This window comes from Brienomyrus brachyistius, chromosome 24, assembly GCF_023856365.1.
Source record: "Brienomyrus brachyistius isolate T26 chromosome 24, BBRACH_0.4, whole genome shotgun sequence".
Taxonomy (NCBI): domain Eukaryota; kingdom Metazoa; phylum Chordata; class Actinopteri; order Osteoglossiformes; family Mormyridae; genus Brienomyrus; species Brienomyrus brachyistius.
The window spans coordinates 3,126,156-3,143,898 of NC_064556.1; the positions used below are offsets into that span (position 1 = coordinate 3,126,156).

Consider the following 17,743-nt stretch of genomic DNA (forward strand, 5'->3'; position numbering starts at 1 on the left):
GTAGTTGTAATAGTTTGGTAATATTTTGCGCCGTTTTATTGTTACAAATTGATTAAGATCAAGTGCCGTACATTTGTTAACAACATAGAATTAATGTTTGTGTATTGGATAAAGTCAGCGTCATGACTGTAAGAACCACAGTAGCAATGATTTTTCACTGGGTGCCGTCCGTTTACAACACCGAGCAGAAATGTGCGTACGCCATGTCTGGAGCTGCTGTGTCAATGTACGTAGTATTACGGAAAGTTTAATTTTTATACATTTCGACATGAGTGTGGAAACAGATATACGCAACGTTTTTGTGCGTACGCACCGTTTATACATGTGGCTCCTGGTCCCTAGTTCTGAGGCACCTATGTGATAGTATGGGGTGGGAGGTCCCTAGATGTGGTCGAATTTTATTTCGGAGTTCCTGGTTCAAAAGAGTCAGAAATCACCTTATTTCATGCTCTCTGAAACACCCATATTTCTTAAACAAGTCATATGTGGATTGTTTTTCAGAGCTCTGTTCGCCAGTGGCTGGAACGTGAAGGGGAAAGATGAGTACATCATCCCAGGCATTTCCCCAGAAGCCATGAAGCTGGTCATTGACTACGCCTACACGCACTCCGTGCTTGTCACGGCCGACAACGTGGAGAGCCTCCTGGCGGCTGCTGATCAGTTGAATATCCCAAGCATCATGGAGCACTGCAACAACTTCCTGCAGGACCAGCTCTGCCGTGACAACTGTGTTGGAATTTTTATAATCGCCGACGTCTACCACCTCAGCGAGCTGCGGGAGTCTGCATTCTTCTTCATGGTGAAGAATTTCAAACAAGTGGCCAGCTCCTCAGAGGAGTTCCTACAGCTCACTGTAGAGCACCTTAGTAGTCTTATTGAAAAGGATGAGCTGAACGTTAGCCAGGAGGAGGTGGTGTTTGACGCCATTCTCCGATGGATTGCGCATGAGCCTTCCAGCCGCAACTGCCACATTGCTGTGCTGTTGCCCAAGGTGAGTATAATGATACACTGTTCTCACTGACATGTGGACATAAGAATAGAACGCTAACTCAGCGAACTCCCTAGTCCTTAATACTGTATGTAGAGACTTAACATCCATTTCCATGTTCCATAAGTCTACAACTTAGGCTTCCAAGTATTACAAGTGGCAGTACAGTCTAACAAGCAAACTGAAAACATGAAGTACTGAAATGTCTTAAATCAAACAAGTGTTAAGACATATCTGAGACTTTCAAAGTAAATGGCTTCAGCTAAAGCATTATGAAAATGAGAAATTTGGACTTGATGTTGTATCCTTTGTTAAAATAGCACCAAGGAACTCATGGGAATTCTCTCCGTCTGGTTTCCTGTGTAGGTCCGGCTGGCTCGATTGAATGAAGAGTACTTAATGAAGACTGTGATTAAAAATGATCTTGTAAAGGCCAGTAAGGAGTGCAGGCGCATTGTTAGCGACGCCTTGAAGGCCGTGTATGACTTGGACATCACCGGTCCACCAGGGTCTGACTTTGAGAACCCGCTGACCCGGCCACGCCTGCCATCGGAAATTTTGTTGGCCATTGGTGGCTGGACTGAAAGCCCAGCCAGTCAAGTCACAGCTTATGACACCCGAGCCGATCGCTGGGCAGATGTGGCACTGGAGCACGAGAGCCCCCTCTCCTACCATGGGTCTGTTTATTTAGATGGATTTGTTTATTGCATTGGGGGGACTGACGGATTAGTCTGCTCCAACAGCGTGCGGAGGTTCAACCCCTTTACGCGGACATGGGACCAGGTGGCCCCAATGCAGACACGCCGCTGTTATGTGAGCGTGGCTGTGGCCGATGGCTATATTTACGCCTTTGGCGGCTTTGATGGCCTCACGCGCCTCAACACAGCAGAGAGGTACGACCCGGCATCAAATAGCTGGACCTTCATCCAGCCCATGCAGGAGCGGAGGAGCGACGCCAGTGCCACCACACTGCACGGCAAGGTGGGTCAATGGGGGGAATCTGGCTGCATTTAATCTGGGGTGAGCTCCAGGTTCACTACAGCCGTGTACTGGATAAATGTTTATGGAAGGTGGATGGATTCAACATGCATTAACCAAATGTCCATATACTCTGGATCTCCATTACTAATCCTATACAGCAGTGTTTCCTAACCCCATCCATAGAGACCTACAGACATTCCATGTTTGGGCTCCCTATGAATCCTCTGGCATGGAGCTGTGAGGGAGCAAAAACGTGGAGATTCTGCAGGTCCCAGAGGACCGGATCGGATAACACTGATATACAGCATAAGTGTCTTCATGTTTACAATGGTTTTCCTAGATATACGTCTGTGGTGGCTACAACGGTAATACGACCGTTCAAACCGCCGAGTGCTACGACCCGGTCACTGAGCAATGGACCACAATAGCCCCAATGAGAACTCCCCGGCATGGTGTTGGAGTAATTTCCTTCAAGGATAAAGTCTATGCAGTGAGTGACTCCTTTCATGTACCTTATACAGATATAGTTATATATAAGTCATATATAGCCAATGGGAGGTTCTAAGGTTCCTACCCAATGAGTTCATGACTTTGGGAATGTTGCTGTTTGTCTGTCCCTTTGGTGTCCAAGTGCTGACTTATATTTGGCGTCTCCCAGGTAGGGGGTACATTCCAGTACCGGCATTTAAGGAGCGTGGAGGCCTACGACCCGGTCACTAACCGCTGGCAAGCTGTGAAGCCCATGCATAACACGAGGAGTAATTTTGGTATTGAAGTGATCGATGACCTGCTGTTTGTCGTGGGCGGCTACACTGGGTCCAGAACCACGAAAGTGGAATGTTTTGATGCTGAGACAGGGACCTGGTACGCCGCCCAGGACATGTGCTGCTCCCGAAGCAGTCTAAGCTGCTGTGTAGTGCCTGCACTCCCCAGTATGGTGGAGTAAGCTGCCCCTCCCAAGCCTCTGATTTCCACGCAGGAGATGAAGCCATCCACCTCCAGGAACGTGTAACCTCAAGGGTTGGGTACCAAACTCAGTAAAAATCTGGGGTGCGTTTCGCAAACAACGACGGAAGTTAACATTCACGATGCATCGTACTATGGTAGTTCAAACTATCCAACATCCAAAGTTTGAACCATGTTAGTTAGTTGGGACTACCCTTGTCCGAACTACAGTGATTCCAGCGCTGATTGGTCAGCAAAAACTAACAAACTTTATAGTATCAATGGTCTAACTTCCTGAGAATTCTCCATATTGCTCACTACAGACAGGTACCGTACGTATGACCAGAAACCAACACAACAAATATGTTTCAAACTACATTTTCAGACAACTTCACATTATATGTGATTGTAGAGCTAAATTATTCCTTATTAGATGTTAAAAATTTTTACATTTCTGGCTTACACGGTGACTATACCCTTATTAGACTGCATTTTCCACCATGGCTGACGTATTTACCCGGAACTACGCAACTTAACGACAGTGTTTGCGAACGTTCGTTTGAACTATGGTTTCGGGAAACACCTGCATAATTTAACGATGCATCGTACTACATAAGTCCGCAGTGTCGTTACCTGCGTAGTTCGAGCTATGGTTTCGGGAAACACCTGAGTCGTACTTCCATAGTTTGAACCACGCAAGTTGCTAACATAGTTAGCAACTATGGTTTTGGGAAACGCACCCCAATACCATTGGATACTGGCACCGGTTCAAATGTGAATGGTACCCAACCCTAGTAACCTCAAGTAAATGTCAAACTTTGCATGAGCTCAACGTATGCTTTCTGAACCACTCATATTTTATCCTTGCTGTTAAAATCATTCCCAAATGATTTTATGAGATATGTAAACTCCATTTTTGCTGTAGAAATTTTGCAATGTTTATTACAAAATCATATTGTGATATTTGAAATTTTTCCCATATCATGTAGCCCTAATATATTATAATATATTATGGATAATACTTTATATGTCTTTTATTTCTTTCCATGCTATCCACATCTTGTTGAATCTGTTATTCTAACCAGATCACAATTAAAGTTTGAGTCTTTTCATTTGTCCAAGCACCTATTATTATTACTTATGTTTTACGTTGTTTGCTACTGTTATTAGAATGTCAGATGTATGTTGTGTTTACAAGGCAGGTTATTTGCATAACCAGTCAACAATAAACACACCATCCCAAAGTACTGACGTACCCGAGGTAGCTTGGTACTTTTGGTCCTGGGTCCTGACCAGAAGTCAATGGAAAAGTAGTGAATATCTGCTAATTCCAGTGTTGAATCTCCAAACCGTTGCTGAGTGGAGGTATAACACCACACACCAAAGAACACACACTGCTGCAGAGCGTGCTTTGGGCATTTAAAAGATGTAATTCTGGTGCCCACACAAGTACTTGATGCCACATTCCAACAACGAAGGAGACAAGAGCAGGTATGAGGACAAACTAATAAGGGGTTTATTAAAGGGAAACGGGAACAGGCAAAATAAAGCAAACCGCAAGGGGTCAAACAGAAAGTACGACTACAAACGGGAAACATCACTAGAGTGCTAACACACACTAGGGCGACATCAATGACCAGACTCAGGAGTACAGGGGTGGGAGGTGCTCTTATACACCACTGACGAGGAGCAAACGAGATGCATCTTGTGTGAATCACACGAGGGCTGCAACGAGAGGTAAGACATGATCAGGGAGAAAGTGAAGGGGCAGGAATGCAGGGCGTGACACTTTGGAGCTGTAAGGTTTCCCCCTGAATGCTGCACAACATTGCGATAGTTATTTTATTGAAACATATTTCTGACCACCTCTTTCCAGAAGTGTTACTTCCCTTTCTTATTGCTGCTCGCCATTGTGTCTTGTTTACAAGGAAGCAACATCACATTCTGAGCCCATTTTTACATTTTAAAGAAACAGGTTAATTTATTTTGGTTTTACTTTTGGTTGTTTTGGTATGTTCTTTTCCTAATTAGTTTTTATATACAGTATACACATTTGCATATGCCTGGTGTGACAGTCATAAAACATATTTCACCATTGAAATATCTGAGATCGATTTTACTGTTAGTCTGTACTTTTCTCACGCGGAGGCTGGGGAGGAGCCAAGGGAGTACTACTTAAAGTTAATTTTGGTTAATTGTTGAATAACGAAAGGTTTGGGGGAACGCATGTAGACCTCACTCAATGGGTGCGTTCGACTTAGGGCAGGTCTGGCTGCAGCTGACGTGACGTGGAGCGCCATCTGCCGGCCGCTGCAGGGGTGCAGTATAAACTGACTACAGCCAAGTCGGACAGCCTCTATTCCTGGTAGACTTCACTGCGATGGCAGCACTGCCAGAAGGGTGCAGATAAATCTATACAAAAATCACCTGCATGCACAATACTTCTTTTAAAATAACCAACTCCTGATCCAAACTGTTAGTAGTGGAAAAATAAACTATTGTGTATAGTGGCCCAGTATAAAAAGATCAATGATCAAATACATGTATTTCAAGGATTCAGAGTTTTTATTGTCATGTACAGAGTACAATGCAGTTCTTACTTGAATGTCTTCTTCACAGACTGAACAATTAAACAAATAAAGCAACGGAACATTACAGTAACTAACGATAAATACAGCACTAATTTACTTGTACCATTAGAGCATTTATTTAAACTTTATTTTACCAGGTACATTAACTGAAAACCAGTTCTCACTGCTTTATGTGATATTCGGCAGAAATAGCAGATAACGCATCGGAACTTCCTGGCACTGTTGCCATCCCCTCAGCAAGGAAAGCAGCCATTGGCTGCCCCAAAAGTCGCTAGAAGTCTGTAAATGATGGCATCACCTCATTTGTATAATGTGCAATATGCACGTAATTGTAATGGACGCTGTAGGAGAGGAATAATGTCGTGGGAGAGAGGAAAAGTGGTTAAACACACCCTAAATACGTGTAGAACAACAGATGAACTGTCTTCTGTCGATTCTTGTTTTTTTATATATCACAATTCCAAGCCTCCTCCTTTGTCTGGGCTTGGGACTGGAAAAGGTGACCCCAGAGAGACACTCTGGCAGAGTACATATACACAGGCTGTGCTGGCTCACAGAACGAGTGGATCATCATCATTTTGGTCAAGGTTCTCTATGTAAGATTCTGCAACTGAGGGAGCTGACTTGAATGAGTAAGCAGCTGATGTGGCAAAAAGTTGTACACAACTGCACTGGCTATAGATCCAGCATCTCCTCCCTCCAACTCGACAAGTCCCAGAAATGCTGACACAATTGTCTGCTTGGTGTCACTAAAGTACCTCATCACAATCCCCAGGTACTTAGAAACACTTAGAAACATCAGTGGACTGATCGAGGAGGAGGCTGAAACGATGCTCACCCACATCTGAGACCAACCTTTTTATAAAGTACGGTGCTAGATCACCATTAATCATTTCTGTACACTTTGTCCTGTGCATTCTGAAGTGGGTAACAGCAGTGGAGTCTGAGAAAGCAGCTCTACATGCTTCTCCAATGCCATCACATGCCAGCATAGAACAGTGTTCAGCAATAGCTAATGCCATGGTGACCTATGCTGTTTTTGCAGAATGAATAATTTTAACATTTAATGGCAGTGTGGTTTGGCTGTAACTGTTATAAGGCTTTGCCCTTTGAGTATGTTTTTGGGTTGTCATGTGGCTCTGCAGTCGTCTGCCCTTCACTCTCCTCTACGCTACTGCTGTGCTGACGAGCAGTGCATATGTAGTCACAACTGGCTATAATATGTAAACAGCAGAAAATATAATAATTTTTGCGAAGACCTGGGACCTGGGTGACGATTCACTACAAAAAGTATATGAAAGAATTAGGAATGCCAATAAATGTTGAAGCGTACATCCAATCTCAGGTACTAAAGTAAACTACCATTTGACCGGAGACGTACTCTCGTCGTCTAAGAAATCTCTAAATATAACGACAAAGTCACGGGGTTGTATCTGCGTATTAATGTGTTAATATTCGTGGCTGCATAGAAATCAGTTTGAGGTCTATATCGACCACTAGGCTGAAGCTGACTGTATTCGCCGGTCTACCATAAATCATTCTGAAGCAACGCTAAACCGCCAGTAGAGGGGGCTAGTGACTCGATTTGAACAGCGAATCTCCACAAAGTGCTCGGAGACAAAGTGCAGTTTGTTAATCGCCATGCTCCATCCCCCATAATATAAAAATGTCAGCACTGATTAATAAGAAATGTTACCGTAGAAGATTTTAATCATGAAATTTGCGGCCAATTAAATTGATAAATGTTTAAAATAAAACATCAGGAGGACTTGAGAGCGAGTGAAAAGGCATAATCAGTCCCGATGTGTCACTTTGTAGAGAGGTATGCTACCTTTTGAATTTCACAATCTCATCTCCTCGACATTCATTTCAAAACGTCAAAACGCTAAAGAATTTGACAATAGAGAATGAGACTGAATAGGACAGTGCCAGCAGTGATTTATGAGAATTTTCAAGTCAAGTGCCATCAGTGGTATTCGCTGTATCCCAGAGTTGAGATCACGTGTTAACCTATGGAGAGACGTATTTCCGGTGGAACTCTGCTCAAGTAAGAACTTGACATGAACACGACAATAAAAACTTTGAATCCTTGAAATACATGTATTTGATCATTTTTCTTGGCAGCTATCTTTTGATACTGGGCTGCTATACACAGTACCAGAGGTGGGACCAAGTCATTGCTTTGCAAGTCACAAGTAAGTCTCAAGTCTTTGCCCTCAAGTCCCGAGTCAAGTCCTAAGTCCTGCAGTTTGAGTTTCGAGTCCTTTCAACTACAGAGTAATAATATATTTACACCGATCATGTATGCTTTTAAAATCTGAATTTATTAAAACAAGTGCAATTGAAATTGCAGAAAAAAATAGTGCTGACATTGCACTATTAACCAGTCATTTTTAACATTTAACTCATATTTTGTAAGAATATTCTTCATTTTAAACCACTCCTTTACAAAATAAACACATTTGAAAAAACAAGTGCAACTGTAATTATTTGAACAAAAAGTGCTAACATTGTATTTCCATGCCATATTGCATTTCAAGTAGTTCCACAGCAGTTTGTCCTGTCCTTTACTTCTCATCTCGTTTATCTCATCTCATATTGTCTGTGTGTTTATGGGTGTGTGTGTGTGTGTGTGTTTACATGTGAGAAACATAAATACATGAACATAACAATGAACAGGGCTGTGCTCTTTATATGTCAGAGCCCTTTGCTGCATTGCATTTGCAAAAGACCAAATTGGCCAAAAGTCTGTCAGTCATTTGTGCACGATGCGGACGTAGTATAATGCCACCATGGCTGAAAACTCGCTCCACTGGAGCACTGGAGGCAGGCACTGCCAAGACTCTGATGGCCACTCGGAACAGTGAAGGAAGAGTCTTCATGTTCAATGCCCAGAACAAAAGGGCGTTCTGTCCTTCGGCTATATCAAGGTAGTGACTTAGCTGTAGTGATGGAGTAGTGCCAACATCCTTCTTCTGCCTCTTATGGTATGCAGCAAACAGCCCTTCTTCTCTGAGGTCCTCTTGCTCTTCCTCATCAACAAAAGGCACAGGTTGCTCAGTCTCTGCAGCATCTTGCAGGATCAATTCTGGCAAAACATGTAAAAACAATAGCAGAAACAATAGAGTCCTTATTACCATTTGTGTTGGTGATGCAGTTGGTGTGTTAGACTGAAATACTACAGAACACTTAATTATTGTTGCAGTCAATTAGATCAGATTATAAGGGAAAAAGTTACATTAGACTCTGTAACATTTACCTTTAACTCGTTGTGCCACCTCTGCCTTGACGTCACGATTGACCAGGACATGGGGCTCCACCCACAACAGAGAAAAGGCTGGATCCAAGGCAGCTGCTTTGAGGTAGACTGGATCTGAAAAGGGAGCAGTGACCCCATCTTGTGTCCCGGCCATTTTCACGTTGATGAAGATTCCAAGAAATCTTCTGTTCAAGGATGCCTGGAGACTTCTGACCAGGCTGCTCAGGAAACAGACTTGGGGCTTCAGCTTCTCAAGGTGGTGGTTGATGGACAAGACGGATGGAACAACAGCACTGATTGTGATGACCTTCTCCCCCTGTGTCAAATCAGTTGCTTCTCCAAATGGCTTCAAGATGTCCACCAACTCCTTCAACAGATTCCACTCCCGTGCTGTGAATGACAACTCCCTGTGCCCAGCCTTTTCTAGAATAGCACAGAGCTTTACATGATTGCACTGGAGAACTGCCTTCACTTGCCTCGGTGTTGAGTTGCATCTTGTGGTGACTGCAGCAAGGATGCCTTTCTGTTCCCCAAATTCAGCATTAAACACATCTTTGAATGTTGTGCTTGTGTGCAGCAGTGAGCTGAGTTTTGATAACTTTGAAAGAGGAGGAGATACCACTTTTGTTTCTTTCAAACCGTCTCCCACCACCAGCTGAAGAGTGTGCGCAAAACACTGCAAGCGCTGTTTCTTTGCCATGGCAACGTCTACTGTTTGCTGATCTTCCAGGGTTAAGTCACACCAGAGCTCAGGGTCATCAAGATGATCTCCATCATCGTCATCATCTTGTTCACTGGGGAAGCACACAGTGAATGCTTTCCGCATGTTAGCAGCACTATCACTAATAATGTAGTCCAGTTTATCTTTAATGTTGCATTCATCACATATTGACTCAAATTGGTCACAGATTCTTTCAGCTGTGTGTGAGCCTTTGAAGCGCTCACAGGCCAAAAGGTTGGACTTTAGCTGTATCCTATCTGCCTCTTTCTCTATCCAGTGCACAGTGACACCCAGGAATCCCCTCATCTTTCGGTCAGACCAAATGTCCACAGTGACTGAAACATGGTCAGTGTTGCTCAATTGAGTTTTTAATTTTGAACGTCTCTCTTCAGCGAGGTTCTCTCTTTTTGATGTCAGTGTTCTGCGACACATTGGGGTGTACTTGCTGTCAAGTACTGTCAGAAAGTGCTTAAAACTCTTGTTTTCCACAATAGACAGGGGCAAGTTGCAATCAATAATCATATCGGAGAGTATTGCATTGGTGATAGCTTTCTGCTGTGGATGACTCATGCTGTAATGCCCGACACTATTGTCCAGGAATTGCGAGATTGTGGTTCATTTGTGATGCTTTTGTTCAACCGGTATTCTTCAAATCTGTAAGAGGTAAGCATATTAAACAGATGTCAGAAAATCCCTTATAGCCACAAATGAATTGTATTAAAACTACTCTTTATTACTAATATTACTAATATCAATCTGTAATCTGTATAATATCAACAGAGGCTGTCCGACTTGGCTGCAGTCAGTTTATACTGCACCCCTGCAGCGGCCGGCAGATGGCGCTCCACGTCACGTCAGCTGCAGACAGACCTAATGCAAATCGAACGCACCCATTGAGTGAGGTCTACATGCGTTCACCCAAACCTTTCATTATTCAACAATTAACCAATTAACCTTAAGTAGTACTCCCTTGGCTCCTCCCCAGCCTCCACGTGAGAAAAGTACAGTGTAACAGTAAAATCGATCCCACATATTTCAATGGTGAAATATGTTTTATGATTGTCACATCAGGCATATGCAAATGTGTATATACAGTCAGGTCCATAAATATTGGGACATCGACCCAATTCTAATCTTTTTGGCTCTATACACCACCTCAATGGATTTGAAATGGAATGAACAAGATGTGCTTTAACTGCAGACTTTCAGCTTTAATTTGAGGGTATTTACATACAAATCAGGTGAACGGTGTAGGAATTACAGCAGTTTGTATATCTGCCACCCACTTTTTAAGGGACCAAAAGTAATGGGACAAATTAACAATCATAAATCAAACTTTCACTTTTTAATACTTGGTTGCAAATCCTTTGCAGTCAATTACAGCCTGAAGTCCGGAATGCACAGGCATCATCAAACGCTGGGTTACATCCCTAGTGATGCTCTGCCAGGCCTCTACTGCAACTGTCCTCAGTTCCTGCTTCTTCTTGGGGCTTTTCCCCTTCAGTTTTGTCTTTAGCAAGCGAAATGCACGCTCAATCGGATTCAGGTCAGGTGATTGACTTGGCCATTGCATAACATTCTACTTCTTTGCCTTAAAAAACTCTTTGGTTGCTTTCGCAGTATGCTTCAGGTCATTGTCCATCTGCACTATGAAGCACCGTCCAATGAGTTCTGAAGCATTTGGCTGAATATGAGCAGATAATATTGCCCGAAACACTTCAGAATTCATCCTGCTGCTTTTGTCAGCAGGCACATCATCAATAAATACAAGGGAACCAGTTCCAGTGGCAGCCATACATGCCCACGCCATGACACTACCACCACCATACTTCACTGATGATGTGGTATGTTATGGATCATGAGCAGTTCCTTTCCTTCTCCATACTCTTCTCTTCCCATCACTCTGGTACAAGTTTGTCTTTGTCTCATCTGTCCATAGGATGTTGTTCCAGAACTGTAAAGGCTTTTTTAGATGTTGTTTGGCAAACTCTAATCTGGCCTTCCTGTTTTTGAGGCTCACCAATGGTTTACATCTTTAGTTGAACCCTCTGTATTCACTCTGGTGAAGTCTTCTCTTGATTGTTGACCTTGACACACATACACCTACGTCCTGGAGAGTGTTCTTGATCTGGCCAACTGTACTGAAGGGGTTTTTCTTCACCAGGGAAAGATTTCTTCGGTCATCCACCACAGTTGTTTTCCGTGGTCTTGCAACTCTTTTGGTGTTGCTGAGCTCACCGGTGCGATCTTTCTTTTTAAGAATGTTCCAAACAGTTGATTTGGCCACACCTAATGTATTTGCTATCTCTCTGATGGGTTTGTTTTTATTTTTCAGCCTAATGACGGCTTGCTTCACTGATAGTGACAGCTCTTTGCATCTCATATTGAGAGTTGACAGCAACGGATTCCAAATGCAAATAGCACACTTGAAATGAACTCTAGACCTTTTATCTGCTCCTTGTAAATTAGATGAGGGAATGACACACACTTGGCCATGGAACAGCTGAGCAGCCAATTGTCCCATTACTTTTGGTCACTTAAAAAGTGGGTGGCAGATATACAAACTGCTGTAATTCCTACACCGTTCACCTGATTTGTATGTAAGTACCCTCAAATTAAAGCTGAAAGTCTGCAGTTAAAGCACATCTTATTCGTTTCATTTCAAATCCATTGTGGTGGTGTATAGAGCCAAAAAGATTAGAATTGTGTCGATGTCACAATATTTATAGACCTGACTGTATATATAAAAACTAATTAGGAAAAGAACATACTAAAACAACCAAAATAAATTAACCTGTTTCTTGAAAATATAAAAATGGGCTCAGAATGTGATGTTGCTTCCTTGTAAACAAGACACAATGGCGAGCAGCAATAGGAAAGGGAAGTAACGCTTCTGAAAAGAAGCCCTAAAAGAACTTATGGAGGAGGCGGTCAGAAATATGTTTCAATAAAATAACTATCGCAATGTTGTGCAGCATTCAGGGGGAAAACCTTACAGCTCCAAAGTGTCACGCCCTGCATTCCTGCCCCTTCACTTTCTCCCTGATCATGTCTTACCTCTCGTTGCAGCCCTCGTGTGATTCACACAAGATGCATCTCGTTTGCTCCTCGTCAGTGGTGTATAAGAGCACCTCCCACCCCTGTACTCCTGAGTCTGGTCATTGATGTCGCCCTAGTGTGTGTTAGCACTCTAGTGATGTTTCCCGTTTGTAGTCGTACTTTCTGTTTGACCCCTTGCAGTTTGCTTTATTTTGCCTGTTCCCGTTTCCCTTTAATAAACCCCTTACTAGTTTGTCCTCATACCTGCTCTTGTCTCCTTCGTTATTGGAATGTGGCATCAAGTACTTGTGTGGGCACCAGAATTACATCTTTTAAATGCCCAAAGCACGCTCTGCAGCAGTGTGTGTTCTTTGGTGTGTGGTGTTATACCTCCACTCAGCAACGGTTTGGAGATTCAACACTGGAATTAGCAGGTATTCACTACTTTTCCATTGACTTCTGGTCAAGACCCAGTACCAAAAGTACCAAGATACCTCGAGTACATCAGTACTTTGGGATGGTACTTGCAAATGTATTTATTGCTGACTGGTTATGCAAATAACCTGCCTTGTAAATACAACATACATCTGGCATTCTATTAACAGTAGCAACCAACGTAAAACATAAGTAATAATAATGGATGCTTGGACAAATGAAGAGACTCAAACTTTAATTGTGATCTATATCGACCCAACACGAACAACAGGTCATCTACCACCTCGAGTCCAAAGTTGCTGCGTGTCTTGTGCATGGGCTTCACAGCTTGCCAGCGGTCATTCACAGGGTCGTAGGCCTCCACGCTCCGTAAATACTTGAACTGGAATGTACCCCCTACCTGGGAGACGCCAAATATAAGTCAGCACTTGGACACCAAAGGGACAGACAAACAGCAGCATTCCCAAAGTCATGAACTCATTGGGTAAGAACCTTAGAACCTCCCATTGGCTATATATGACTTATATATGACTATATATGTAAAAGGTACATGAAAGGAGTCACTCACTGCATAGACTTTATCCTTGTAGGAAATGACTCCAACACCATGCCGGGGAGTTCTTATTGGGGCTATAGTGGTCCATCGCTCAGTGACTGGGTCGTAGCACTCAGCGGTTGGGACGGTTGTATCTCCATTGTAGCCACCACACATATATATCTAGGAAAACCATTGTAAACATGAAGACACTTATGCTGTATATCAGTGTTATCCGATCCGGTCCTCTGGGACCTGCAGAATCTCCATGTTTTTGCTCCCTCACAGCTCCATGCCAGAGGATTCATAGGGAGCCCAAACATGGACTGTCTGTAGGTCTCTATGGATGGGGTTGGGAAACACTGCTGTATAGGATTAGTAATGGAGATCCAGAGTATATGGACATTTGGTTAATGCATGTTGAATCCATCCACCTTCCATAAACATTTATCCAGTACACGGCTGTAGTGAACCTGGAGCTCACCCCAGATTAAATGCAGCCAGATTCCCCCCATTGACCCACCTTGCCGTGCAGTGTGGTGGCACTGGCGTCGCTCCTCCGCTCCTGCATGGGCTGGATGAAGGTCCAGCTGTTTGATACTGGGTCGTACCGCTCTGATGTGTTGAGGCGCGTGAGGCCATCAAAGCCGCCAAAGGCGTATATGTAGCCATCAGCCACAGCCACGCTCACATAGCAGCGTCGTGTCTGCATTGGGGCCACCAGGTCCCATGTCCGCGTAAAAGGACTGAACCTCCGCACGCTGCTGGAGCAGACTAATCCGTCAGTCCCCCCAATGAAATAAACAAATCCATATAAATAGACTGACCCATGGTAGGACAGGGGGTCTCGTGCTCCAACGTCATATCTGCCCAGGGATCGGCTCGGGTGTCATATGCCGTGATTTGACTGGCTGGGTTTTCAGTCCAGCCACCAATGGCCAACAAAATTTCGGATGGCAGGCGTGGCCGGGTCAGCGGGTTTTCAAAGTCAGACCGGGGTGGACCGGTGATGTCCAGGTCGTACACGGGCTTCAAGGCGTCGCTGACAATGCGCCTGCACTCCTTACTGGCCTTTACAAGATCATTGTTTATCACATTCCTCATTAAGTACTCTTCATTCATTAGAGCCAACCGGACCTACACAAGAAACCAGATGGAGAGAATTCCCATAAGTTCCTTGGTGCCATTTTAACAAAGGATACAACAGCAAGTCCAAATTTCTCATTTTCATATTGCTTTAGCTGAAGCCATTTACTTTGAAAGTCTCAGATATGTCTTAACACTTGTTTGATTTAAGACATTTCAGTATTTCTTGTTTTCAGTTTGTTTCACTGTACTGCCACTTGTAATACTTGGAAGCCTAAGTTGTACACTTATGGAACATGGAAATGGAGGTTTAGTCTCTAGACACTGTATTAAGGACTAGGGAGTTCGCTGAGTTAGCGTTCTATTCTTATGTCCACATGTCAGTGAGAACAGTGTATCATTATACTCACCTTGGGCAACAGCACAGCAATGTGGCCATTGCGGCTGGAAGGCTCATGTGCGATCCATCGGAGGATGGCCTCAAACACCACCTCCTCCTGGCTAACGTTCAGCTCATCTTTTTCGATAATGTCATCAAGTTGCTCTAGAGTGAGCTGTAGGAAATCCTCCGAGGAGCTGGCGATCTCCTTGAAGTTCCTCAAGACATTGCAAAATACAGACTCCCGCAGCTCGCTGAGGTGGTAGATGTCGGCGATTATAAAAATGCCAACACAGTTTTCAAGGCAGAGCTGGTCCTGCAGGAAGTTGCTGCAGTGCTGCATGATGCTTGGGATGTTAAACTGATCAGCGGCCACCAGGAGGCTCTCCACGTTGTCAGGCGTGACAACCAGAGAGTGCGCGTAGGCGTACTCGATGATCAGCTTCATGGCTTCCGGGGAAATGCCTGGGATAATGTACTCACGCTTCCCCTTCACGTTCCAGCTACTGGCGAACAGAGCTCTGAAAAACAATCCACATGTGACTTATTTAATAAATATGGCTTTTGCAGATAGGGTGAAATAAGGGGTTTTCTGACTCTTTTGAACCAGGAACTCCCAAATGAAAATCCACCAGAGGCAGGGATTAGAGTCCTGCGCGGGACTGGTTTTTTAATCCCGCTCCTGCGATCGCATTTATTACCATTACTGTCCGCTTCTGCTGACCGTGTCTGTCACTCTCGCAATATTTCTGTCCAATCCTGCCCAGACCCGCAGATCCATTAACGGATACACTGTATGAAGAAAAGAGTTCATGTGCATTAAATATTTTATTCCAACAGAACAAGAACTAAACAAATAAAACAAATTCAACAAAAGTCTCTCAAACTAATCAGATGTGCAAATATCTGCAGAGTTATTAAAAAACAAAAACCAAACCTATACAAGAAATGTTCAAATATCACATTACTATAAACAAGAGCACCTTAAAAACATAAGAGAACCCTGAACCTTATTTTAAAGACATACATTTAAACAAGCTGAACATCACAATTTAATACGATGGATCAGAACAAACACGAATATATAACACAAAATAAATTACATCAGTTACATTCTCCCTCCATCCATCCATCCATCCATCCATTTTCCAAACCGCTTATCCCACTGGGTCGCGGGGGTCCGGAGCCTATCCCGGAAGCAATGGGCACGAGGCAGGGAACAACCCAGGATGGGGGGTCAGACCATCGCAGGACACATTCACACATGCACTCCTACGGGCCATTTAGCAAGTCCAATTAGCCTCAGCATGTTTTTGGACTGTGGGGGGAAACCGGAGTACTTACATTCTCAATCCTGCCAAAAGTCTTTGGACCCGCTGTCCATTTTTAGCCGCCCGCGTCAACCTTAAAACCGCCCGCTCCCGCGAGATCTCCGTTGGGTCCCGCGGGATCCCAGTCCCAATGCAGGACACTAGTAGGGATCTTCCAACACAGATGATCACATAAGAGCCTCGGAACTAGGGACAAGTTGGGCTTTAATATTAATTTTCCATTTCAGGACATTTGTATCACAATACCAAGTTATTGTCAGGAAGAAGTCATTGCTAAAGAGAAAAATCTCACTCCTGATTTTAGCATAATTAGCATATATGGGTCACAGCTATACACCGGAAATATGGGCTGCAGCCACACAAAGTTATTTCGTGGGTGCTGAATTCAGTGCTGCCGACTTAGGAACTTTGTCGCTATATTTAGCGAGTTCTTAGACGCCTCTAGTGACTCGTTTTCAAATAAGCGACTAGCGACGTCGTTCTTACTCTTCTCACCGAGCAGCGGGCGCTGCCGTGGGCTCCTCTGCCGTCTCAAAGCAGTCACAGGCGAACAGTCCTCACGCAGCAGTCCCATCCAGCTGCAGTCAGAGCAGATGTTTATCTCTCCGCGCCCAGACTGCAAATGAATTGCGCATGCGCGAACCCGCCACTGGCTTGTTTAGGGCGGGAAAAAATTTTAAATTATTTTTTATTTATTTTTTTCACCGAAATTTAAATTATTCTACGTCTAAAATATTTTATTTTACGTCTAAAATAAATGACTGCAATAAATGGCATAAACTACCGATTTGACTCACAGCCTCAGTCACTTACCTCGTCCACTTTGTGTGCGCCTCTCTGTCACATACGCTAAACGTTCATCATGCCCCCTTCTAAAGCTCTTCTCAGAACCATAATCGCATTCGCATTTTCATGTCTTAACATAATTATGATAATACTTTCGTAAAAAAATATTTATTTATGGGTTAATGTTATTTTTCATTTAGATATTTCTTTAGCTATATGTAAATAAGGCAGTCCATCGCGCGCTTCTGTGATGTTTTAACGGCATTTTCTTCAAAGTTATTCTCTACGACGAGAGTACGTCTCCGGTCAAATAGTATTCTTTCCGGAGTTTACTTCAGTACCTGAAATTGGATGTACGCTTCAACATTTTTTGGCAATGCTAATTCTTTCATATACTTTTTGTAGTAAATCGTCATCACGCCTTCCCAGGTCATCGTAAAAATTATTATATTTTCTGCTGTTTACATATTATAGCCAGTTGTGACTACATGTGCACTGCTCGTTAGCACAGCAGTAGCGTAGAGGAGAGTGAAGGGCAGACGACTGCAGAGCCACATGACAACCCAAAAACATACTCAAAAGGCAAAGCCTTATAACAGTTCCAGCCAAACCACACTGCCATTAAATGTTAAAATTATTGATTCTGCAAAAACGGCAGAGGTCACCA

General features: G+C 43.5%; 3 protein-coding genes across 3 annotated transcripts; 1 reads left to right on the plus strand and 2 right to left on the minus strand.

The window, feature by feature from the left end:
* Positions 1-227: 227 nt before the first annotated feature.
* On the plus strand, positions 228-3,899 carry LOC125719948 (kelch-like protein 10). Its single transcript, XM_048994859.1, has 4 exons — positions 228-991; positions 1,355-1,969; positions 2,310-2,459; positions 2,628-3,899. The coding sequence occupies exons 1-4, from the start codon at positions 386-388 to the stop codon at positions 2,913-2,915; spliced, it is 1,659 nt and encodes a 552-aa protein (XP_048850816.1). The 5' UTR covers positions 228-385; the 3' UTR covers positions 2,916-3,899.
* A 3,947-nt stretch (positions 3,900-7,846) lies between these two features.
* LOC125719952 (zinc finger BED domain-containing protein 4-like) lies at positions 7,847-9,633 on the minus strand. The gene is made up of 2 exons (XM_048994863.1): positions 8,765-9,633; positions 7,847-8,593 (listed from the first exon to the last, which is right to left on the minus strand). The coding sequence occupies exons 1-2, from the start codon at positions 9,588-9,590 to the stop codon at positions 8,196-8,198; spliced, it is 1,224 nt and encodes a 407-aa protein (XP_048850820.1). The 5' UTR covers positions 9,591-9,633; the 3' UTR covers positions 7,847-8,195.
* A 4,635-nt stretch (positions 9,634-14,268) lies between these two features.
* On the minus strand, positions 14,269-16,948 carry LOC125719867 (kelch-like protein 10). Its single transcript, XM_048994665.1, has 5 exons — positions 16,777-16,948; positions 16,304-16,476; positions 15,661-15,751; positions 14,991-15,480; positions 14,269-14,631 (listed from the first exon to the last, which is right to left on the minus strand). Exons 4-5 carry the CDS (start codon positions 15,405-15,407, stop codon positions 14,269-14,271), a joined length of 780 nt encoding a protein of 259 aa, XP_048850622.1. The 5' UTR covers positions 15,408-15,480; positions 15,661-15,751; positions 16,304-16,476; positions 16,777-16,948.
* Between the last annotated feature and the right edge of the window lie 795 nt (positions 16,949-17,743).